Here is a 25,938-nt window from a genome sequence, read left to right on the forward strand (position 1 = left end):
TACGCAATGATGCAGGCCTAGGCTATATCATATATGCAGCAGGAGACAGCAGCTGCAGCTCTGGAGGCAAGGGGCGCTACTCCCTTTTGGACTTTTAGTGTTAGAAGGTGTTGATAGGTTATAATGTACCGAAAGTTCATGCAACACAGCCATCAAGCAAGAAATAAATAAATGTAGAGAGGATCAAGTTTCCACACTAAAAAGCCACCATAACCAAGCATACAATACGGGACTGTGTGTGTGTATAATGGGGACTTCAGCATTATGCAACCTCGACACCTTCAGCAAACAAAATTCCCTGATTTTTCCCTGATTTTATTCATTTTTTTTTTTAAATCCCTGATTTTTCCCTGACTGGAAAAACTGAAATATTTTTTCCAGGTTTTCCCTGATTTCCAGGTAGAGTGGGAGCCCTGAATATGCAGGCAAGCCGCCCCAGGCTGCGGGGAATTCCAGGTGGCGAAAATACCCGTGTCCTGGAGAGCGTATTACCCAGCATGCCCGCGCATGACGTGTACGACAACAGTAGCCATTTTCGCCAGGTTGGCGTGTCGTCGTTGGAAATATCAACAAAGTGGCAATTTTCTGTGGAACTCTCTCCGACTTTGACATTTGTGGCTAGTGGTTCTGCTGCAGATAAAGATAATTCGTTGTAGAAATGACAGCTGTAGGCATAACAATGTTAACGGCACTCTTCCTAGCAAATGTTTGCAGTAGTTTTTACCTGCCGGGACTGGCCCCAGTAGCTTACTGTACCCAAAAGAAGGAAGGATCCGAAAAAAATTGCAAGGTAATAAAAAAGCTGGTGCTTGATGAATGTCACATGAGTGACTGTCAACAGTCTGGCGGGTTTGTGAGGATGGACTCTGTTCTGACAATTACTGTCAAAGTGTTTAAAATGGGTTCATTTACAAAGCGTTCACATGACATGACTTGTTGACTGTCTCTTCGCCTTTTTATATTTGTTCTGGCGTCATGGCTGGGTTCCATTCATCCCTGAAGGAGGCATCGGAAAAAAAATAAATAAATAAAAAACGGTCTATTACTTAACATATTCGGTGTGTTCAGTTATTCCTCTACTGTGCATTGGGCCCTGGGCCTATATACTGTAGACCGCCAGACAGATAAAATCCCGAGCTGTTAATCATCCTCAAACAAAACATATGCATCCGTTTCTCATTAAGGTCAACCTGTCTGCTCATTCCAAATAAGTCACCTTTGCATTTCAGAAGGCTGCCATTTTTTAACAGAAATGTTGCGGCACATTACACAGGAGCTGGGTGCTAATTTTCTCTCAACAGCCTATGTTTTAACCTAGCGACAGCATTCTGGCTACATTAAATATTGGTTTCATTGAAATTATGCATTGGAAATCATGTCCCCATTTGCAGTAACTTATCGTAATGGAGAAACTGAAAACATCAAGTAAAAAGTATTTTTTTTGTAAGTGTGCGGTTTTATGGGCCATGAAAAGCAGAAATTTCAAAGGCAACTATCTGCGAATGGGTGATAATTTGATCACAGCTGCTCTGTCGTAGTGAGTGGAGCGGCGCATTTCCCGAAATGTGAATGTCGCTTATTCCAAAAATGGCCACTGTCTTTCGTCTGTTATGTTTCTGGATACAGCAATTATCGTGGTTGCTGGGCTTTATGACTACAAATTGTGGGAATGTGTGGCCCAGGAATGGTGATGGTGTACATGAGTGAGCGAGTGCTTAGGATTTAACATTGTACTTAACAGTTTTTCAGTATGACAAGGAAAGAAACCATAGAATGTATGTAATGTACCTCATTGCTGCAGGACAGATTTCCACCGCTCTTTTATGTAGTGCTGCTTCATTGGGACGACCTGCCCAAGCCATTATACTGATACTGGTTAACGAGTTCGCGCTGAACGCCAAGGGAAGATGTTACAACTTCCTCTTTTAAGGTCTTAGGTGTGACTCGATTGACCCTGAATCTGCTGCTCTTGAAGCAGACGCTCTACCAACTGAGATATCGGGGACGGTAGTGTATATGATGGGCGGCCATCTTTTTTATTTTTTTTACCTGGGATGGTTGACAGCTCAAGGTTTTATCTGTCTGACGGTCTAGGACCCTAAGCATTGTAAGGAGTAATTGGACACACTGTAATCAACTGTTTCAGAAATTTTCCGATGCCTCCTCCAGTAGTGAATGGGATCCAGTGCTGAAATTCGAGCACCAGTACAAATATAAAAAAGAGAGGTGACAACGTAAAGGTTTATAGACCTTCCTTAAGCAAAGATACTGTTTATCTTTCCAGTCTGTTTCGTAGCCTGCATATTTATGTTTATTATATTCAATCTTCAAAGAAAGGAGTTGAAAGACATATGTCTGTACTAGCATCAGATTTTTTTTCCCTTTTGCCAGTGTGGCTAAACTTTGCAGAAATGTTGTAGCCAACATCTGGTGACAACAAAATTTACACCTTGCAAACAGAAATTCAAAGCAAAGTAGTGGATCAGTCAAAATGTAAAGTTTCATGCATGGCTTGGGAGACTCTTGCTAACGCTTGTTGTTGTCAGTTCCTTCAGCTAGGGTTGGTTTCCTCCCTGGTCGTACGTCGGCAATCTGCTGATGGTTCTGGGTATCGCCCAACATCAGATAAATGAAATCTTCTTGAATGCAGTGCTAAACACCAGTCAAATAAGTATATGATATAATTTTGAAGTTAATTATATAAAGTCCTGGTCTCTTCTTATTTCCCCAAAAGAGTTCGCTGGCAGTAATTTTGCCAAGCTGGAATTAGTTTGTAAAATGCAACAGTGGCCATTGGCAGCACAGTATGTACATATAAAATCTACTTCATCTAGATGGACAAGGAGTAGTCTTATATAGGATGGCCGTGTTTTATATAGCCTAATGAGTTAAATGTTATTTCGCTAACAAGAACATATGTCCTGTGTAACAGAGGTCTCTTCCAAAAGCACTAGGTATTTTCCTATCCGCATTTAAAATCATTCGTAGCATTTCCTTCCCGATATTGTCTCGAGCAGGAATCCATGGCCGAGGGCTTCGCACTCTTGTTGGGCCACAGTGGGCTCCTGTCAGGCTCTTATCGACCGTTTCTGGCTTATTAGCCAGCAAAAGTCCAAACAGGCAGCCATATTTTCCATCTTTAACCTTTACGGGCATGAGGGTAAAGTGGACTTCTCCACAATATGGATTTTATCAGTTGTCCCGCACAGCAGACAATATTTATCTTTGGAGAACAGCATCAGCCTGAGGTAATGTCTCCATCCTGGAGATACTCTGCATAGTTCCAAGAAGGCAAACATTTCTGCCTGTTCAACATTTCAATGTGTTTTCGGTCTCATTGGCTAATGTAGGATTTGCTTATAGAGATAATGTCTGGTAGGAAACCCTGCGAATGTTTTAAGTGAGATCCAGCATTTTGGGAAGGGTCCTCTAATTATTTAGGCTATGTTTTATAGTTCTGACTTGACACAGTCCTATCTCAAGTTCATTATAATAATAATAATAATAATAATAATAATATCCCCCAAAGCATCATTACGAATGAATGATTACAGTGTAACAGCACGTCAGCAATGTATCATACATATTTACAGATACTTATGATAAATTTTGCTTTGTTTTTGTTTTTTAGACAGATGTGATGGTATACGTGAACAGGTTGAATTCCCTGGAGACCGTCGTCCCATTTGAATACAGCAGGTATCTGCACAGGGAAAAACTTATCGTGCTTAAAATCATCATATATATTTATTTATTCGATTCGTGTTTACGCCACACTCAAAAATATTCCTCACATATGATGGCAACCATCAATATAGTGGGAGGAAACCAGGCACCACCACATCATACAAAAAAGGAAAACTCTAAGTAGTTTTAACTGTAAGATAAGAACAAAAGTTTGAAGGATGTTTTTAGTTTATGCTTGACTGCACCCTAAATCAGAACATTTGTCAGTACTTCGTGTACTTGAGGGAGTGATAAGCTGTTCTGTCGATTTACATTCCTAAAACCGCCCACGCTCTTATACATGCACTTTTTAGTTACCCTGTTTCTTCTAAAATTATGTCACACTTGGTCTGCTCATTTGAGCCAATATATATAATTCTAATAGGAATATTGACATCCTTTTTTCTCACATGGTTAGACCATCTTATGAACAATGTACTCGTATCTTAACTTTTCCAAAATGCTGGTAAAGAAATGTAATATGTCCCAAGTTTAAGAAAAGTCAGGGAAACAAAAATTGAAGAGAAACGGCAACACCAGTCCATTGAACCAAGTACAGTATTTAGGTAATGAAGAGAAATAAGATTAGCTTGTTCATTATGCACATATGCTAGTGGTTACAGTATACACAATTTACAGTTGAGCTCTAATCTTGCAGCAAGCGCAGTGGGCATATTCATGCAAACTTGCCACACTGCAGTGGTGAAATTCCTTTTACGGTTGCCAAGGATAAATATAAAGAAGTCATCGTGATGTCATTGGTTTTGAAAATATTTTGAAATATCAAGAGACAGTCCTGAATTTTCTGTAAGCTAATCACGAGGTTGTTTGATAACAGTTGTATGAGTAATGTGTGCATGTACTTGTACTGGTTTGCATGCATCTGCCAGGCTAATATAGTTTTGTATCCAAAAAGTGAAACATGCATGAATTGTATTAGAGTTGCTCTTTCATGTGCGAAAAGATAGGTGAATTAGGGTAAAGAACTTTAACAAGTGGCCTGTGTTGAGGCACAGGAGGCGTGTCCTTTATCTCCATATTTGTGGGGACCTGGTGACAACAAGCAATCAGCCACTGTCTAATGTTCATTGCAGATGACTTCAATGTAGAATACAGTCTTTATGTCTATTTAATAAACTTTGCATCACACCTTGAAAGGCTGGCCAGTGGCTTGCCAAAAGTCAGTGGTTTACCCAGGGGCTAGGGCATCCCAGTATGTTTCACCCATAAACCGAATGTCATTGTAAGAGATGGACAAAGAAATAAGCAAGTAAATAAACAAATATGTGAAATGGTTTTCTTGCTTACGATGGATTGTCATTTATACTTGACCAAGGCTGTAAATAATTTTTGAGTTGGTGCTGGACATACTGGCAAGTCTTTCAGCTATTCACTTTTTCACTGTGGACAGCTTTGGCACAGTTACACAGTTCTGTAGTTTAGTACACTCACCGTTTTAAAAGTAAATAAATATGTATGTGACTAACATGATAAATGCTGCACTCACAGGTTTGACTTCTGCCCTGAGGATGATGAGGAGCATAGCCCTGTGGAGAACCTGGGACAGGTCGTGTTTGGGGAGAGGATCCGCCCCTCCCGGTACAAGGTGAGATCATAGTTATTGTACCTGCCTCCTAACACCCACTAAACTTCATCTGCCCATCATTGTGTGACTTAGCTTTACTACAGCGTAGGGCATTTATGGCGACTAACTTTGTCTAAATACATTTCTTAACCTCTGCAACCTTTCAGTGACCTAATTATTGACAAGAAGTGAAAGTCTTGCTTAAAAAAAAAATGCTAACATAGAGACATTTGACGTCATATTTGCAGATATTGCATGGACATGACCAGACTTATGCCACCTCTCTCGTTTAAAGAGTGCAAAATTTACAACCTGTCCTGAGCATAGATTTGTTTTGTCTTAAACAGTATGCCTTCAGACAGGCCCAAACCTTAAGCGCCATATGGGACACAGCCCCCTAGCTGTAAATACCTAAATTTGAGACTAGCTTAATCTGTTGAATTTTTGCCTTAAAATACATGTATTTCATAAATTTCTGAGAACCCTGAGCTTAAATGAACCTTTCCACCTGTTACTCGGAAAAATGACCTGTTGTAGACAGGCAGTGGCTAGTTCGTTTCAGCACCAATGCGGTCGCTGTGAGTTCAGCTCGTGCTAGCTTCCTGTCCTGCTGTATGTGGGAAGGTCTGCCAGCAACCTGCATATGGTCTTGGGTTTTCCCTGGGCTCTGGCCAGTTTCCTCCCGCCATAATGCTGGCCGCCGCGGTACAAGTGAAATATTCTGGAGTACGGGGTAAAACACCAATCAAATAAATAAATTAATTTCACAGTTGAACTGTATAATTTGTAGTTCTGTTTTTATCAAGCTTGTTGCTGTATGTTTTTGTGTTTGTCTTTATTGTCCTCAGTTTTCCTTCGATAAAAATGTGACATGCAAGTCCGCATGTACGAAGTCGTACAAGGATGATAAAGAGTCTATAGAGAAACTAAATTTCCTCCGCAAAGGCATTCGTTTGAATTATCAGCATCACTGGTGAGTTTGATCCCTTAACATAAAAATGCGGACATATTTGTACCAGCTTGCTAGTTGGGGATTATCAACGTGATGAAATGCAGACATATTTGTGCCAGCTTGCTAGTTGGGGATTATCAACGTGATGAAATGCAGACATATTTGTGCCAGCTTGCTAGTTGGGGATTATCAACGTGATGAAATGCAGACATATTTGTGCCAGCTTGCTAGTTGGGGATTATCAACGTGATGAAATGCAGACATATTTGTGCCAGCTTGCTAGTTGGGGATTATCAACGTGATGAAATGCAGACATATTTGTGCCAGCTTGCTAGTTGGGGATTATTAACGTGGTAATTCACAAACTGTGTATATGCTGAGAGGCTTGAAAGAAAAGACAACAATTAACATGTTACTGTGATTCTTCAACCTTTTCTCCTTTTTACAAAGTGTGTATTCATGCATATTCTGAAGGCATTATTGCGTGTATGCTGATACAATTATACTTTTTATGAAGCCCTGAAATTGGCCAGTATAACCAATGTAGTTTTGTCTCCCAAATCTGATTATGAATGGGCATAATGTGTGCTGAGAGGTGCTCTTTCATATCCGAGAAGGTTAAAGCATTAGGATAGATTTAGCATTTCGGAGACTGATCGGTCAAAAAAAAAATAATGATGCAAATATCAGGTGAAAAGGCTTGAAAAGCTTATATTTTTTCGATTTGTTAGAAGAAAAGTTTTCCAGCTGTGTGTGGGAAAGTCTGCCAGCAATCTGCAGGTGGTCGTGGTTTTCTCCCCGTTTCCTCCCACCATAATGCTGATCATAAGTGGAATGTTCTTGAGTATTATTGTGCTCAGACAAAATATTCCAAGAGGTGGTCCCAAGTGCCCACCATACATAAATATTCCAAGAGGTGGTCCCAAGTGCCCACCATACAAAAACTTACTTTCAAATGTCTTTTTCTTATTAAAGACTATATAACTAACTTTTTAACCTAATCCATCTGAACTTAATGTAAATTTTTAACTTTTCTCCAGGCTACACTTTTTAAGGTGATTGCATTCTGAGCAGTAGGACACACAAAGTGCAGGTTTAAGTTTGGCCTTGGACAAACAGCCGTCTTTGTTCATGTGGTCGTGGTGACAATAAAGCTCAGTGCACACGGACAACATGTGTTGTGGAAAACGAGATTTCTTGATCCAGACAAAAAAAAAAAAGCTTGAAATTTACTTATATTCGAGAAACCACAAGAAGATTTCCTGAATCTGGAACATTTCATCCGATGATTGAGCTTGTTTAATTTTTGGCAACAAAAAAATCCAGAAACAAATAAGGCAGCCACAAGATTTCACTTATCTGTGGGCAATCGGGATCTTGTGAGATCATTGTTGTCCTACTTCATCTACCATTCGTCTATGGAATGTAGCATGTGGCCTTCCTTCGTTGCTGGTATCTTCAAACATGGACAACAAACGTTGCTGGTGTGCGGGTAACAGATATCCCAAATCAGTGATACAGGGATCTGAAACATTTCGACAACAAATGTTGTCTGTGTGCACTAGGCTTAGATATACTTGATGTTACCGTTTGCTCTATGTCACATTCAGTGACGACTGGTTGTCTTCTGCCACTACGCTGAGCTTACATGTACATTTATCACGCATTTGTCACGCGTGGGAAAGTAAGCCAGTACCTTGCCAGGAGTTGGTAGTTTACCTCAGGCACTCTGGTTTTCTGCAAGCCATATCACTGACCAAACCGTATAAATGAAAATGTTTGAATGGGATGTTAAGCAGTGATCAAGTAAAGAAATACAAGTTTTGAGACGTTCTAAAAAATCGCTTGCTTCTGCCCCCCTTTATAGGATCATAGACAACATGCCGGTGACATGGTGCTACCACGTGGAGGGGTCCACAGAGAAATACTGCTCTACAGGTTTCCCCATCGGTTGCTATGTGGACAATAAAGGGGCACCCTAGAGACGCCTGCGTCATCAGTGTGAGTTCAATACCACTATATTCCTTAGGATTTTCATACATGAAACGGCAACTTTCAGTAAGATAGACATTTATGTATTTTTGTCATTTAAGATTGGATAAAAAAATTCATTGGTTAAGATGACCAAAATGTAGGGCTTTCATCACACAAAATAATGAATGAATGAATGCTTTGGGTTTAAAATCGTACTTATCAGTTTTTCAGTCATATGACAACTGGGAGTTTTTTTACTTTTACCATTATGATTTTTCAGTGTATACCAGGTTGGATACAAGCTCCCGTTGTGTCCTTCAGAAAAACTCTTCCAAAAAAATCGAGCCAATAATTTTGACGTAAAAAAAAAAAAGTTGAGTGAAGTTGTGCATTTCGATAAAGCATTTTGATGTTTTCTGTGCTTTCAAAAGACTAACTGTTAAAGAATCACCTGAACTATAATGTTTACTCTAAATAATATCCGATATAATTTTTTTATTCAGTGTGTTATTAATTTTTCTTAAAAAAAAAGCTAAAAAAAAAAACAGCATCTCCTCTCCTGTCAAACATGGGAAGGCCTTCCAGCAACCTGCAGATTGTCGTGAATTTTCCCCGGGCTCTGCCCAGTTTTCTCCCACCATGATGATGGACGCTGTCGTATAAGTGAAATATTCTTAAATCAAATAAATAGATCGAACTCTGGACAACCCGAAACCCTACTCAGTAAGATGGGGCGACTGAGTTCCCCTATATTTCCATAGCTCATCACTATGGCATACATGAAAATACAATCTCATTCAGGTGGAAAACATGAAAACACTATTAAACCTGCAAGCAAGTAAACTTCATACAAACTTTCTTGGGGCCTTTATCGCTCATTTGGTTAGCACACTAGCGGAGCATAATAACATTGGAGCCTCTCACCAATGTGGTCGCTGTGAGTTCAAGTCCAGATCATGCTGGCTTCCTCTCCTGCTGTAAGTGGGAAGGTCTGTCAGCAGCCTGCAGATGGTCGTGGATTTCCCCCGGGCTCTGTCCGGTTTCCTCCCACCATAAAGGCGGCCGCCATTGTATAAGTGAAATATTCTTAAGCACGGGGTAAAATACCAATCAGATAAATAAATAAATACAAACTTTCTTTATACAAACTTAAGATCATTTCCTCTGTTTTGACTGCAGCCTGAATACAGTGCCAAGGATACGTACTACATCTTCAACCATGTGGATATCGTCATCCAGTACAACGAGGGCAAAGGAGAGGACTGGTCCAGCACCTTGATATCTGGTGGTCACCTTATCTCAGCACGCCTTCACCCCAGGAGGTGAGACCAGTCCATACCAGTCCAGTTCAGTCCATTTCACGAAGAACATGTAATGTTATTTATTTATGTATTTGATTTGTGTTTTACGCCATGCTCAAGAATATTTCACTAATAACATTATGGTTGGAGGAAACCAGGTCTGCCAGGTTGCTGGCAGACCTTCCCACTTACAGCCAGAAAGGAAGCCAGCATGAGCTGGACTTGAACTCACAACGACCCCATTGATGAGAGGATCCTGGGTCATTACTCTGCGCTAGTGCGCTAAACAACTAAGCCATTGGGCCCCCCCCCCCACCCCGACTTGTAACGTTACGTTCACTTAACTTTCATGGCAACCAGTACTGTAGGTATTACGTCATTGTAGATAGTTGAATGATCCTCAATATGCCCTTTGTGAAACAGGCCCAGGCCTCATGTAAGTAATCAGAGAGACATTTACTTTCAGGCCCGGAAAAAACGCCACATCATTGAAATGAATAAGCGCTGTATTTCATACGAAGTTTTGCCTTTTTAGAGTCACAATACGCCTAATTCTTATTGATTCTTTGACCTTATTGTCCCGAATAATTTTTTGGGGGGTGAAGTTTAATTTGATTAATCTCCTATCAGAGAGTCTTAAGTGTCGAGCTCAAAAGTGTCGTTTTAAGGCCTTTGTGTGCTTCTGAGATTGGATTGTTACACACCAGACTTCAGGTGAAATGCAGTAAACAACAGGTAGACAAGTTGGTCAGTTTGATACTCACTCCAAAGGTAGCTGGTTAAGGCCAAGTTCCCCCACGCATAAAGCTGACTGTCGTGGCAGGAGTGAAGACTTCAGCAATAAAAACACCAGTCATGGAAATAAATACTCCCCACACTGTAAATCTTCAACCTTTTCAACCACAAAGGCACTTTTTTTCTGTGTAATTTGTGCATGCAATTATTATGAAAATGATGCCAAAATTTGTGTCTGGGCAAATTATTTCTCTACTTTTCTCTCAAATCTCTCAAAATGTTGCCAGATATTGGTTGCAGAGGCGGTAGAAAATGTCGAATAATTCAGGTAGTTCTGTTTTAAAGAAGAGTTTACATTGAGATTTTCATTCCCTGATTAATCAGTGTTGTTAGTGTGTTTCACCATCTGCACGGCATTTATCAAGCGACATGTTTTTGTTTGAATTGGATCAAATTGTGCACCTTATAGGTTAAAGGAGAAGAAAACTTAAAAAAATGAAAAGAGGACATTTTTTTCTATCTGGTGGTACCTGCTGCATAATTTGGCGGTTTTTCTTCACCATACACGTAAAGCCTGAAAAACGGCAAAGCTGGCATAAATCGCTGAGTCCATTGGATCCTCCATCCTGTAATTACACCCTGTAATTTATGCTAGGGGTGTGTTGCCTCTCAGCCAATGAGAGTCATTAAAACTGCCGGCTTGGTCGTGTAAACTCAGAACCTACGTCCAACATTCTGGTTTCCCGATCGTCAAGCGGAAAACGAACTGTACTGTTTGCTGCCTTCTGGGAAGAAGAATCCTACCGGAAATGTATGAACTGCACTTCGGCGGTTTCCGACGGCAATTCTCCTAACACAAAAGACTTCAGGACTAGTTCTTAGGCAAAATGCAGTCGCCCACAGTGGATGTTGGCGCTAACTTTATTTATAATTTATCAGCTTGAGGTACATGTTAGATTTTCTTATGACATGCACCTGTGAGGAAATGCATACTCTTTTCAATGGTATTTGTCTGATATTTAAATTTTCTTCTCCTTTAACTTTCAATGAGTTTTATGTGAAGTGAGATTAATTTCTCACCAGAAAAACTTTAGTGGTGGTATCAAAAGTAATATTTTAAGGACTCTGTGCCCCTGAAAGTTCATTTTTAAATATCAGACTTTTGGTGAAGTTTACAGTAAATAATTGTTTATCAAAGTATCAACATACAGAGTCTGCTTTAGGGGTCGGGTCTCACCTGAAACCTTAAAATAGGAAGTTGTAGCTTCCTTGCTTGGCGTTCAGCATTAAGGGGATAATGCAACAGTTGATCCATATCAGTATAATGGCTCAGGCGAATCGGCTTACTGACCTTCGGTAAGTCGTCTCAGTGAAGCAGCACTAGATAAAAGAGCGATGGAAAGACGTCTTGCAACAAGGAGGCACATTACATGCACACTTAGAACTCCTTCATCATCATAGGACTTGTTATTGTTCAGTATGATATTAAACACCAAGCACTCTTTTACTCACTCACTCAACATCATGGGGTTGAAGTATAAATATTTGGGAAGTACCAGTGATGGGAAGGCGGCAGATTTTTGAAATCTCAAGAGGCGGCACAAGTATGAAGCCAGAACTGCAGCCATTGTTACGTCAAAAATGGTTTGTAGCACAACGTCTACAATGGTTCAGTACAACATGTCAGTTTTTATTGTAAGGTCATTCACATTGTAATGTGACGTGGTCATGATGAGCTGGGAAAGGAATATTTGATATCGGTGGGCAACTCACAAAACTCCTTCCCACCTAGCTGTCACAATGCAGTCCAAGCTTATGAAGTCTTTTGTTCTTTCCTTTACTGCGTCATAATTTTTGGGGTATGTATGCTCATAAAACACCATAGATGTGTAGCTCATACACTGCAATGTCACAGAAGAAACCGATGTGTTCTATCGATAATTGTCTGTTTCTTTAGTTCGACCTTGAGTCTTCCATTCAGTGGAGTTGCAGGGTGTTGGACAAGTCTCCATTGATCCTCATCGATTGTTGTTGTTGTTTTCAGCTTCTCAAAGGTAACAGAGAATTCTCCAAACTGTGGGGGAAGTGGTCCATTGTCGCTGGGCGCTAAACAGAAGAAGCTGGACATCACATATTCCTACTCAGTCAGCTTTGTGGTGGGTAACTTTGTCCAACTACAAGAAATTCAGCTCAGTAGATGCCTAGCCTGAAAAAATGTACTGATGCATGTATATGTGGGAAGGGGTTTCAGCAACCTGCAGATGGTCCTGGTCGTGACTCCGCACGTTTCCCTCCTTAACTAATCAAATAAATAATAAACATTTATTCTATTAACAATGTTTCTGGATACATCTGCTATCTCTAGTTCTTGTCGAGTGTTTGTACACGGTGATGGAGAGAAAGGTTATCCAGTTTAGGCAGGAAACTATGGCATGGCTTGGTTTTCGTCGAATTTGCAAGACTCTAACTGGATTCAGGCAAATATTGGCTACAGGAATCCGTGCAAATTCAGTTTTGAATTCCCACTGTAACGTTTCGTGGAAGTCCAGATCCAAATAATCAGCTGAGTTGAATTACCATTAATTTGTGTTTGTTACTCATACTTGTTTCAACACACAGAATATGCACTGTTTTTCTGAAATAAAAAAAATGTTTCTGGCAGTATATTTGACATTTCGCTGGGTGCAAATCACAGTATGCTTGGCAATTCATGGCCTCAAATCACAGTCTATTAAGTTATTTGATTAAATTTTGCTGAAATCCAGTTGGATGAGATGATGAGGTGATATTTCAGGATTACTAACAGTTATCGGGCTCCCGTCAGAAAGCAAGCCCTGAATAGCTGCTCCACCACAGATCCTTTGGTAGACTTGACAGAAAGAAAGTAAAGACAATTGTTTTCAGAAAGATACGTCTTGTACCACTTTTCAGGGTATATGTGAAGCTAGTTATACCTGACAGCTTCCATATACATGTACTGCTAATGGGAGGTATTACACTGTGACAAAAACCGATGCAAAAGGTTCCTGCTGTGAAGTGGATGACCTGCTAGCTGACGCTCTTACTCAATGCTGTTGTTGTTGTTGTAGGTGAACAATAATGTAAAGTGGTCCTCTCGCTGGGATTACATCCTGGAGTCCATGCAGCACACAAACATCCAGTGGTTCAGGTGAGATACGTGGAGGAGATCATGTGTAGGAATAAAGTCTTGTCCTAGTAATCAGTGGTATTAAAATGACGTTAAATTTTCCCCTTTCCCAAAACTTATATTTGGAGGCAAGGCAATGTGTTAAAATATTCCTTTTCATGTTAAAACTTACATTTATAATAATACCTTTATTTAAGGTATTAACCTTTAAGGGAGCTCCTTCAATTTATAACGAAACTGTTCTTCCTCAGGCCTACAGAGAGAAAAACAGTGAATAGGAAACATGTACTCCAGAGTGCTGTCAAAAATACATCAATGTATAAAATAAGCAAACATCATGTAGTTTGTAAGGTGAACTTAAATACATTCATACGTGAACAGAAAAAAAGAACAACAAAGTAACGAGTACTGCTATGCTAGCAGCTGTCCCAACCAGCTGGAGACACAGGGTAGTGGGAGACATTTTGTCTGATCCTGGCTGATCCCTCCACCATGTTGATCCTGACTGATCCATCCACCATGCTGATCCTGACTGATCCATCCACCATGTTGATCCTGACTGATCCATCCACCATGTTGACCCTGACTGATCCATCCACCATGTTGACCCTGACTGATCCATCCACCATGTTGACCCACTCAAGATCGTTTGATGAAGTTTGAAATATTCTTGAGCACGGCATAAAACACCAATCAAATAAATAAATGTACAACAATGGTTGTCAATCTCCTAAACTGAGAGATACATATAGTTGTACATTGCATCATAACGTTTCCGTCACAACATGAACTCAGTAGTCATTGTGCCTGTGTTGTATGTTTCAGTATCATGAACTCAGTAGTCATTGTGCCTGCGTCATATGTTTCAGTATCATGAACTCAGTAGTCATTGTGCCTGCGTCGTATGTTTCAGTATCATGAACTCAGTAGTCATTGTGCCTGTGTTGTATGTTTCAGTATCATGAACTCAGTAGTCATTGTGCCTGCGTCATATGTTTCAGTATCATGAACTCAGTAGTCATTATGCCTGCGTCATATGTTTCAGTATCATGAACTCAGTAGTCATTGTGCCTGCGTCGTATGTTTTAGTATCATGAACTCAGTAGTCATTGTGCCTGCATTGTATGTTTCATCATCATGAACTCAGTAGTCATTGTGCCTGTGTCATATGTTTCAGTATCATGAACCCGGTGGTCATTGTGCCTGTGTCGTATTTCAGTATCATGAACTCAGTAGTCATTGTGCCTGTGTCACATGTTTCAGTATCATGAACTCGGTGGTCATTGTGTCTGCGTTGTATGTTTCAGTATCATGAACTCAGTAGTCATTGTGTCTGCATTGTATGTTTCATCATCATGAACTCAGTAGTCATTGTGCCTGTGTCGTATGTTTCAGTATCATGAACCCGGTGGTCATTGTGCCTGTGTTGTATTTCAGTATCATGAACTCAGTAGTCATTGTGCCTGTGTCGTATGTTTCAGTATCATGAACTCGGTGGTCATTGTGCCTGCGTCATATGTTTCAGTATTATGAACTCAGTAGTCATTGTGCCTGCGTCGTATGTTTCAGTATCATGAACTCAGTAGTCATTGTGCCTGTGTCGTATTTCAGTATCATGAACTCAGTAGTCATTGTGCCTGCGTCGTATGTTTCAGTATCATGAACTCGGTGGTCATTGTGCCTGCGTCATATGTTTCAGTATCATGAACTCAGTAGTCATTGTGTCTGCGTCGTATGTTTCAGTATCATGAACCCGGTGGTCATTGTGCCTGCGTCGTATGTTTCAGTATCATGAACTCAGTAGTCATTGTGCCTGCGTCACATGTTTCAGTATCATGAACTCAGTAGTCATTGTGCCTGTGTTGTATGTTTCAGTATCATGAACTCAGTAGACATTGTGCCTGTGTCGTATGTTTTCAGTATCATGAACTCAGTAGTTATTGCGCCTGTGTTGTATGTTTCAGTATCATGAACTCAGTAGTCATTGTGCCTGTGTTGTATGTTTCAGCATCATGAACTTATTGGTCACTGTGCCTGTGTTGTATGTTTCAGCATCATGAACTCAGTAGTCATTGTGCTCTTCTTGTCTGGCATGGTGGCCATGATCATGCTGAGGACTCTCCACAAGGACCTGGCTCGATATAATCAGATGGACAATGCTGTGAGTATCCAGTGTCTTCTTAAGAATTGTCTCACTACATGTGTGTTTTTCATCTGAAGAAAACAACTGATCAGATAAGCCAATACTAATTGTTCACAGGAGCCCTCTGTGGCCAAGGTGGTTAGCCCACTAGTGCATTGCAGTAAACCAGGAGTCGCTCACCAATGTGGTCATGGGGAGTTCATGTCCAGTTCAGGATCACTTCCTCTCTAGCTGTACATGGGAAGATCTGTCATCAATCTGTGGATGGTTGTGTCTTCCCCACCCCCCACCCCCAGCCCAGGGAAAGCACAAAAAATAAATAAATAAATTCTTATCAAGAACAATAATAATATTTAATTGATTGTTGCATAACGCTGTCATGAAACATTCTGTCACTACATTTGTCAGTTTCATGGGTAATATGAATATAAGAATATGTTTATGATTCATGATGTAGTGAACAGCATTTCACTTATAAGACAACGATTTAAACAGCAAGTATCTGAATCACAGGTTAGAACGCACATCAGTGACAATTCACCAGTTCTCACTTGAACCAATTGACTGCAACCCAGTTACAGTTCACATGTAACATATTAAAGGAAACTCAAAAAGGTGTCTACCTCCAGTCAACATTTGGTTTATTTATTTATTTCATGCGTGTTTTACACTGTGCTCAAGAATACTTGACTTATGCGATGGCAGCCAGCATTATGGAGGGAGGGTCTTAATATAGTGTTCAATGCATCTTTGAGTGATAATACTGACCAGTGGTTGATTTGTGACTAACATTTTCCCCACCCCCCAGGAGGACGCTCAGGAAGAGTTTGGATGGAAGCTGGTGCACGGAGATGTCTTCCGTCCTCCACGAAAGGGCATGATGCTGGCAGTGCTCAACGGGAACGGCATTCAGATCTTCTTCATGACCCTCATCACACTGGGTGAGTAGTGTGTCCCCCGTCTTTGTGTCAGGGATGAGAATTTATAGCTAATTAGCTAATTTCAAGGGAAATCAAGATCTTCAAAGTATCTAATTTTTGGCCAAAATGGAATTTGATGGAAAAGAATCTCTTCGCTGTCGTAATTGTTGCTCATACATTGCTGATGTGGCATTAAATGGTAATCATTCGTTCCGAGGCTAATTCTCGCAGGATCAGGATGGTTAATGCTCTGGTTTGCTCAGCTACCAGGCTCTTGTGATCGCATGTTCAAATCCAGCTCATGCTCTCTCAGCTATTGCTTTGAGGAAGTATATATATTTGGATGCAGGTGCCTTAACATCTGGATTCAAAATTTGAAATGTGATTTAAACAGTGGAAATATCAAACCATTAAAAAGTTGCCTGACACCTAACAGGTGGAATTTTTTTTTTTTTTTTTCAATAGCATTCAAATTTCAGTTTAAAAGACAGAAAAAAAAAATTAAAATAAACTTTTAGGTGTAGCACTTCGGCAGTATCCTTTGATGCCTCAAGTTGAAAGTCCACTGAAATTTAATTTTAAGTGGTAATAATACTTAGTTTAAACACTTGTATGTGTATTTAGTGATATATTGTTTGTGTTGTTTCAGTATTTGCTTGCCTGGGATTTCTGTCCCCAGCCAACAGGGGAGCATTAATGACTTGCGCTTTGGTAAGTTCAGTATTCAAACTATCTAAACCTTGTGGAGATGAAATGCAACTGCTGTCTGTTCAGGGAGCATTCAGAATAATTTGTAACCAATGGTGGTAGACTGAATACCTCTGTGTTGAGGGAATGTAACCTAATGAAATTTTTGCCATCAAAAGTTGTGTCCCTTAGTCTACATACATATGATGTTAGTGAATGATGTTCACATGGATGAGCGCATGAAGATGAAATTAAAACTGATCAGCTGACAGTGATTGTGGAAGATCTGAGGTTTTGTACCTGGTGCATGATTGCACATGATTGCTATGTGGAGGTATAGTCTGATTTCAGTCGCATTCATTCAGTTAAGACACGGAGTGACTTATTTCACCCAGATTTGTTTCAGTTTATGAAGCCCTCAGGTGGTGGAATTGTGAAAGTTATTGGCACTATTTGTTTAATTATTTGTACATGACAGTGTACTAAACTGAGATAAACCATGTGTGGCATCATGAGATTGTCATCATGGTATGACTGAAATATTGTTGAAAAGAATACAATCAAGCAAAAAGAGGCAATGTCGCAATATTACCATTTTGTGCCTTCTTCTTCTGCTGAAAGCTACAGCTAAAATGAGGATGGAACAGTTATAGGAAAACAGAGATATTTTTATTAAGAACTTTTGAGATCTAAGTTGTAAATGCTGCCTTGTTTTCATGGTGAGTGTGTGTGGACTGTTTACAGGTGCTGTATGTGTGCCTGGGAACACCAGCTGGTTATGTTTCGGCCAGGATTTACAAAAGTAAGCATTGGAGGTGATTTCAGCTGTAAGACATCACCAAACCAGTGTCACCCATCACTGACATACAGCCTCAAATGACGTCGTATTTTCAAATGCGAAAGACATTATTCCAGCATAACTGCCTTGCTCGATGTCATATTTGCCCGATTCATTGTCACATGAGAAATATTATCATGCCGCATCAGGAAAGCTTAAGTAGAGGATACACAGTATTGTTCATCGTAAATCATTTTCAACCGCTGTTAGTTCTCTTCCATAGGGTGTCCTTCATATCATTTTAATATTTTCGCCTCCACTACTTTTGATTACACTAGGGATTAATCTTGGGACTGAAGTAGCACTGTAAGGCTGCCCTAATACTTCACAGTGAGATTTGTGTAAGTTAGACACGACAGGTAGACTTTCTTGGTTCCTTGTTAACAATGGCCTATTTTCAAGTAAATCCCATGAGTGCCCCTTCATTGAGTGTAATTTTTACCAAACATTATTTGGGTTACATAATAAACATGTTAGTTACATGTTTTATTGCTTAAGATGGGTACAGTTTCAATCACATGGAAATGTATGTTTTTATACTATATTTGTGCAGCATTTGGTGGTGAGAAATGGAAGTCCAATGTGCTTCTGACAGCTTTCTTATGCCCAGGGTAAGTAATGTGTATTTATGAAGGTTGTGCTGAATCCATATACTATGAACTCTGTGACTGAGGTGTTTAGTGGGCCAGAGTGGTGCAGTGACCCAAGAGCCTCTCAGCAATGAGGTGGCTGTGAGTTCAAGTCCAACTCATGCTGTCTTCCGCTCCAGCCATACGTAGGAAGGTTTGGCAGCAGCCTGCAGAGGATCGTGGGTTTATCCCAGGGGCTTTCGGATTTCCTCCCACCATAGTGCTGGCCGCCATCGAATAAGTGAAATATTCTTGAGTACCCTTTAATACACCAATCAAATCAGTATAATTTGAATGTTTTGGCTGGATAAATGGAATTGTATTAAACGAGCACTATTTTGGACAAAAGAATTTAATATGGGGCTAGGTTATGTGTAATAAATTGCTTTTTAACACAGAGTGGGATTATGCTATGTGTATAACTGAGTAAATGTTGATGTTAACTTCAAGGGCCTCTACATATACCTACAATGGTTGCAACATACATGTGTACAGGCACCTTTTTTTCAATTTTAATCTTTGGCTTGACATTGTGGGCAGCCTATTGACGTGTAACCTTATCTGTTTGAGGTCTTGTGGGATTCAGCCTGACCAGATTCATTTTCATTGTGCGCATCTGTGATGTCTGTAACCAGTACGATGCCAGCAGGTATAGCTCACCTGTTTCCTACTTGATCTTTCAGGGTGATCTTTGGCATCTTTTTCTTGCTAAACCTGATCCTGTGGATCAAGCAAAGCAGCGCGGCGATCCCGTTCACCACTCTGCTGGCTCTCCTAGCCCTCTGGTTTGGGATCTCAGTGCCCCTCACATTTGTGGGAGCCTACTTCGGATTTAAGAAACGGGTAAGTCACTGAAGCATGTAGGTCTTGGGGTAAGTCACTGAAACATGTAGGTTTTGGAGTAAGTCACTGAAACATGTAGGGCTTAGTGTAAGTCACTGAAACATGGATTCCTTGGGGTTAGTCACTGAAACATGTAGGCCTTGGGGTAAGTCACTGAAACATGTAGGCCTTGGGGTTAGTCACTGAAACATGTAGGTCTTGGGGTAAGTCACTGGAACATGTAGGTCTTGTGGTAACTTACTGAAACATGTAGCTCTTGGGGTAAGTCACTGAAACATGTAGCTCTTGGGGTAAGTCACTGAAACGTGTAGGTCTTGGGGTAAGTCACTGAAGCATGTAGTCTTGGGTAAGACACTGAAACATGTAGGTCTTGGGTCTAATCACTGAAGCATGTAGGTCTTGGGGTAAGTCACTGAAACATGTAGGCCTTGGATAAGTCACTGAAACATGTATGTCTTGGGGTAAGTCACTGAAACATGTAGGTCTTGGGGTAAGTCAGTGAAGCATGTAGGTCTTGGGGTAAGTCACTGAAACATGTAGGTTTTGGAGTAAGTCACTGAAACATGTAGGCTTGGTGTAAGTCACTGAAGCATGTAGGTCTTGGGTTAAGTCACTGAAACATCTAGGTCTTGGGGTTTAATCACTGAAATATGTAGCTCTTGGGGTAAGTTACTGGAACATGTAGGTCTTGGGGTAAGTCACTGAAATGTGTAGGTCTTGGGGTAAGTTACTGAAAACATGTAGGTCTTGGGGTTAGTCACTGAAACATGTAGGTCTTGGGGTAAGTCACTGAAACATGTAGGTCTTGGGGTAAGTCACTGAAACATGTAGGCTTGGGTAAGTCACTGAAACATGTAGGCCTTGGGTAAGTCACTGAAACATGTAGGCCTTGGGGTAAGTCACTGAAACATGTAGGTCTTGGGGTAAGTCACTGAAACATGTAGGTCTTGGGGTAAGTCACTGAAACATGTACATGTAGGTCTTGGGTTAAGTCACTGAAACATGTAGGTCTTGGGGTAAGTCACTGAAGCATGTAGGTCTTGGGGTAAGACACTGAAACATGTAGGTCTTGGGTCTAATCACTGAAGCATGTAGGTCTTGGGGTAAGTCACTGAAACATGTAGGTCTTGGGGTAAGTCAGTGAAGCATGTAGGCCTTGGGGTAAGTCACTGAAACATGTATGCCTTGGGGTAAGTCACTGAAACATGTAGGTCTTGGGGTAAGTCACTGAAACATGTAGGTCTTGGGGTAAGTCACTGAAACATGAAGGCCTTGGGGTAAATCACTGACATTCGTAAGCTTTGGGCTGAATCCACTATGTGATTTTTGACATTGCGCTCAATGACTAAGTTTGTTACCTTAGAGTCTTGTGGTTTCTTTGGAACCCAAGTTGGTGTACCCCCTTTCAAACACATAAGTTTCAGCATCAGAAGTAATATTTTATGACATTAACTAGTAAAAATGCATTTTTTGGTGTGAAAACTTATTAAGCATAAGTCAGAAGGTAAAACCTGGATATAATTTGCAGTCTGTTGCCCCAGGAGTTAAAATTTATGTATTTGTGTTGAGATACATGTAAACACTTGGAAACCTTGCCAATTTAACTCGTACTGCCTGTAAAGTGGCAGTAACAAGTGGTATTTTCTAGTTTTAGTGACATGGTTTATTATTTAGTGGCAGTAACGAGTGCTCACTCTTTCCAGGCCATTGAGCACCCAGTCCGCACCAACCAGATCCCGCGCCAGATCCCAGATCAGTCGATCTACACCAAGGCCCTGCCCGGAATCGTCATGGGTGGAGTCCTGCCCTTTGGGTGTATCTTCATTCAGCTGTTCTTCATCTTGAATAGCATCTGGTAAGCTGTTTTCAGCTATTTGAAGGTGTTTGAAGGTGTTCACCTGTCCATGATGAAGTCATGATGGCAATGAAGTCATGATGGTAATGAAGTATAGGATTTAGTGGTATGGCATTGACTTCTTTGATCTAGCACGGACCATTTCCGAGTCACAGGAACTGACTGATAGCATAAGGAAAGGTGTAAGCAACTGCTAAAAAACTTTGCTGACAATATTCATGTACATATACATGTACCAGATGTATTCCCATGTTTACAGGTCTAATCAGATGTATTCCCATGTTTACAGGTCTAATCAGATGTATTCCCATGTTTACAGGTCTAATCAGATGTATTCCCATGTTTACAGGTCTAATCAGATGTATTCCCATGTTTACAGGTCTAAGCAGATGTATTCCCATGTTTACAGGTCTAAGCAGATGTATTCCCATGTTTACAGGTCTAAGCAGATGTATTCCATGATAACAGGTGTAACCAGATGTATCCCATACTAACAGGTGTAACCAGATGTATTCCATGATAACAGGTCCAACCAGATGTATTCCCATGTTTACAGGTCTAATCAGATGTATTCCCATGTTTACAGGTCTAATCAGATGTATTCCCATGTTTACAGGTCTAATCAGATGTATTCCCATGTTTACAGGTCTAAGCAGATGTATTCCCATGTTTACAGGTCAAAGCAGATGTATTCCATGATAACAGGTGTAACCAGATGTATCCCATACTAACAGGTGTAACCAGATGTATTCCATGATAACAGGTCCAACCAGATGTATTCCCATGTTTACAGGTCTAAGCAGATGTATCCCATGCTAACAGGTGTAACCAGATGTATTCCATACTAACAGGTGTAACCAGATGTATTCCATGATAACAGGTCCAACCAGATGTATTCCCATGTTTACAGGTCTAACCAGATGTATTCCCATGTTTACAGGTCTAACCAGATGTATTCCCATGTTTACAGGTCTAACCAGATGTATTCCCATGTTTACAGGTCTAACCAGATGTATTACATGTTTGGATTCCTGTTTCTGGTATTCCTCATCCTTGTGGTCACATGCTCAGAGGCCACCATCCTACTCTGCTATTTCCACCTCTGTGCAGAGGTAAGGTTTATGATGTCTCTATGCACATGTACTACTCTGGCTGGTTCTTGAAAACCTTGCAAGCTCTGTCTTGGTTTAGACCATCTTGAAACAATTATTTTTTGGATTTAACTCATCCTTATAAAAAATATGGTAGACCTATCGAGAATAAATGTTAGGGTCCTATGTAAAACTTTCAGGCTGGAAAAAAGGAAGAAGGGCTTAGTAGTACAGCTCAGCTTATTTTAAAAATTGAATGATTCTTGACAGTAATGGAAAACATAGAGTCTTTGAAAAACATTTTTTTTGCAGGTGATTATAGTCCTCAGGCATTCATTTTTGTCATTTTTTCTGAGTAACTGACAAGATGCAGTGGGTTTGCTCCTTACATAAACATGGCTGTGGTTGACAAAAGCTTTTTTTAAGATTTATCAAACCGACATTGAACACTAATTTAATGATTAACTAAAAAGATCTATAATTAGCAGGTGAGGTAGCTCCCTGGATCACTCTTGGCCTATTTCCTCCATTCGGTTTTTCAAGGATCATTTTTGGCCTGTTTTCTCCATCCAGTTGTTTCCTAAACCATGTCTGGCCTGTTTCGTCCATCCAGGGGTTTCCTTGATCACTCTAGGCCTGTTCCTCCATGTAGTAGTTTCCTGGATCACTCTTGACCCGTTTCCTATTTCAGTAGTTTCTAGGATCAGTTTTAACTGGTTTCCTCCTCCCACTAGATTTCTGGATCACTCTTGACCTGTTTCCTCCATCCAGTGGTTTCCTGAACCATGCTTTGCCTGTTTCTTCCATCTAGTAGTTTCCTGGATCACTCTTGACCTGTTTTCTATTTCAGTAGTTTCTAGGATCATTTTTGGCCCGTTTCCTCCTCCCTGTAGATTTCTGGATCACTCTTGGGCCTCTTTCCTCCATCCAGTAGTTTACTGAACCATTCTTGGCCTCTTTCCTCCATCCTTAGTTTCCTGGATCAGTCTAGGACTCTTTCCTCCACCCAGTGGTATCTTGGATCATTTTTGGCCTGTTTCCTTCATCCAGCATTTTCCTGAACCATGCTTGGCCTGTTTCCACCATCCAGTGGTTTCCAGTGTCACTCTTGACCTGTTTCCTCCAGTCATTATTGTAACTGATAGGTACACTTGTACTGTATTCCTGTTTTGTTTCGTTGCCATAGGACTACCATTGGTGGTGGAGATCGTACCTGACCAGTGCCTTTACAGGCGTCTATTTCTTCATCTACTGTATCCACTACTACATGACCAAGCTGGAAATGCAGGGCACAGCCAGTGCCTTCCTCTACTTTGGTTACACCCTCATTATTGTGTTCCTTTTCTCACTGCTGACAGGTAAGTTAACCTGGAATTTTGTCATATGGTGGTCAGGGGACGCCAGTTTTATTTTATTTTGTATGGGTGGGATGATGCTGAAAAGTGCACTCAATGCAATTAAAATAAAGCTGAAAATCACCTTTCACATTTATGATGGTTTTATTCTGAATTGTGTGCTGTAATGAAGCTTGTTATAATGAAGTAAAGGTGTATTAAGTTTATGACCCCTTGCACTTAATTAAGGATCTGACAGGTATATACATGTATACTGCATACATGGGCTTATTCCAGATGTTTTAGGGTTCTAATTAATAAAGTAAAGAGACCTTTTCTCATGTTTATTTGCAGGTTCCATCGGCTTCTGTGCCTGTTTCTGGTTTGTCTCTAAGATCTACAGTAGCGTGAAAGTGGACTAGATAACAAGGGTTCCAAGATAGGAGAGAACCCTAAACAGTTTTGAGGGGAGGGGGGAGTGTTATAGGGTCTTGGTAATGTGGGTTTCATAATTTCATGTGAAGGGATCTTAGCTTGTCGCTGCAGGCCTCTGGATAGTGTACAAAAAAAACAAGGGGACTTGAAGTAGAAATTGGAATATGTTATGGGTCTAATGCTCCACTTGGGATCAAAGCTTTTACTATGTCAAGGATTTAAGGATTCTAATGGGAAGATGGACATCTTGCGGTGAGCTGGTAGTATGGGGCTCTTACAAGAGGTCTTATTTGGGGCCCAAAGATGACTGTAAATGTACAGATGGATCCATGGTGTACATGGAAAGGTGATTGGCGTGTAGCAGGTTGAGGTGCTGAGGTTTTCACCAGAGAAACTGCAGGACTTCATTCGAAACATTAACCTTAGAGCAAGGTAATTACCACACCTCAAATACTCTTCAGAGCTATATTATTCGCTTTTTAAAAGTTTCTGTGGATTCTCAAGACTCTGTATTGATACCAGAAAACGGTCCAAGAGCCTTGTCAGAAATGTAAATTGTAAGCGAATCTGATACCCTGTCAGGGTCCTGATGGCGGTAGAAGACATCCCTGATCGCCCTCAACGGACAGAACGGTAATCTCCACTGTCATCAGTGCATGTCTACTACAGGGAAGTTTGGCATTCCAACAAAAATATTGTACCTGTATTATGAAGTCGCCCTGAGTGCAGATGCATCTGAGTTATGAGCTTAGTTTGGGTATGGACAATGAAAATGGTAAAAACAGCTGTATTTGACGTGTACATAGATATCAAGCGTTATTTTTGTGGGTGATAATTATATGTTGGGGAGTGATAAATGGACTAGATATTGCATATGTATATCTATATATCTATATATCTATATATATATATATATGTAAATGTTTATATATTCTTAAACTGACAGGTTATCAGTTGTTAATCTGTGTGAGGTAGAAAAGCTTTGAAACATGGAATTCGCCAATTATGTGTAAATTATGCAGTTGTATACATTTTTGCCAGTTAAACCGTAGCGTCTTGTAAAGAATTTGGTGCACGTGGAGATCCAGTATTGTATGATTTGTACATTATTATCAAGAGATATTGTAAAATACCCATGAGGTAGAAATGTTTTTTTTTTGTTTGTTTTTTTTTTTTGTTTTTTTGCTTTTTTGCTTTTTTATTGACAAATTGCCTTACACTGATGTAGTTTGACCATATTTTGAATTTTGCCACTTCATTGTATGCTGAAAAGCAATATTTGATGACAGCTTTGCCCTTTCATGCTAACGCCATAAAAACAAAAACAAAAAATATCTGCTAAAGGATTTTGTCTTTGTATATTCCTCAAACTTACATGTAACATTTTCTTTACTGGTTTTTGAAAACGGGGTCTTCATGGTACATTGATTATCATTTTCTGAACGACGACAGATCAAGTTGATCGTTGCCTGTTCCAGCGAGTATATATATATATAGCTCCAACACATTTAATCGAATACCTGGATGCATGGAATTAAATGTTCCAGGCTGCGTACAGAGATGAGAATTTTCAGCTGATCAACTGATTGTAACGCTGACCAGGATTTTTAAAGTATCTAAAAGTTATTATGGTCCAGACTAATTGTTTTACTAATGACGTTGCGCTAGTAGATAAAATTTCAACTGAGTTTGATGGAAAACATTCTCTTCCCTGTATATAGGGCCGCTGCCCCACTATATAT

At 40.2% G+C, this 25,938-nt stretch overlaps 1 protein-coding gene across 1 annotated transcript; it reads left to right on the forward strand.

Annotated features, from left to right (window-relative positions):
• The first annotated feature begins 522 nt into the window (after window positions 1-522).
• Window positions 523-25,084, forward strand: LOC135479028 (transmembrane 9 superfamily member 2-like). Its single transcript, XM_064758737.1, is given in 19 exon segments — window positions 523-790; window positions 3,632-3,699; window positions 5,236-5,332; window positions 6,160-6,284; window positions 8,131-8,224; window positions 8,226-8,264; window positions 9,417-9,559; window positions 12,318-12,429; window positions 13,363-13,442; window positions 15,474-15,582; window positions 16,373-16,505; window positions 17,134-17,195; window positions 17,916-17,973; window positions 18,563-18,620; window positions 19,322-19,481; window positions 21,185-21,336; window positions 22,337-22,448; window positions 23,614-23,785; window positions 24,116-25,084. Coding segments are annotated over 19 exon segments (1,974 nt in total). The 5' UTR covers window positions 523-658; the 3' UTR covers window positions 24,184-25,084.
• The last annotated feature ends 854 nt before the right edge of the window (window positions 25,085-25,938 follow it).

Source organism: Liolophura sinensis, chromosome 12 (genome assembly GCF_032854445.1).
Source record: "Liolophura sinensis isolate JHLJ2023 chromosome 12, CUHK_Ljap_v2, whole genome shotgun sequence".
Lineage (NCBI taxonomy): Eukaryota > Metazoa > Mollusca > Polyplacophora > Chitonida > Chitonidae > Liolophura > Liolophura sinensis.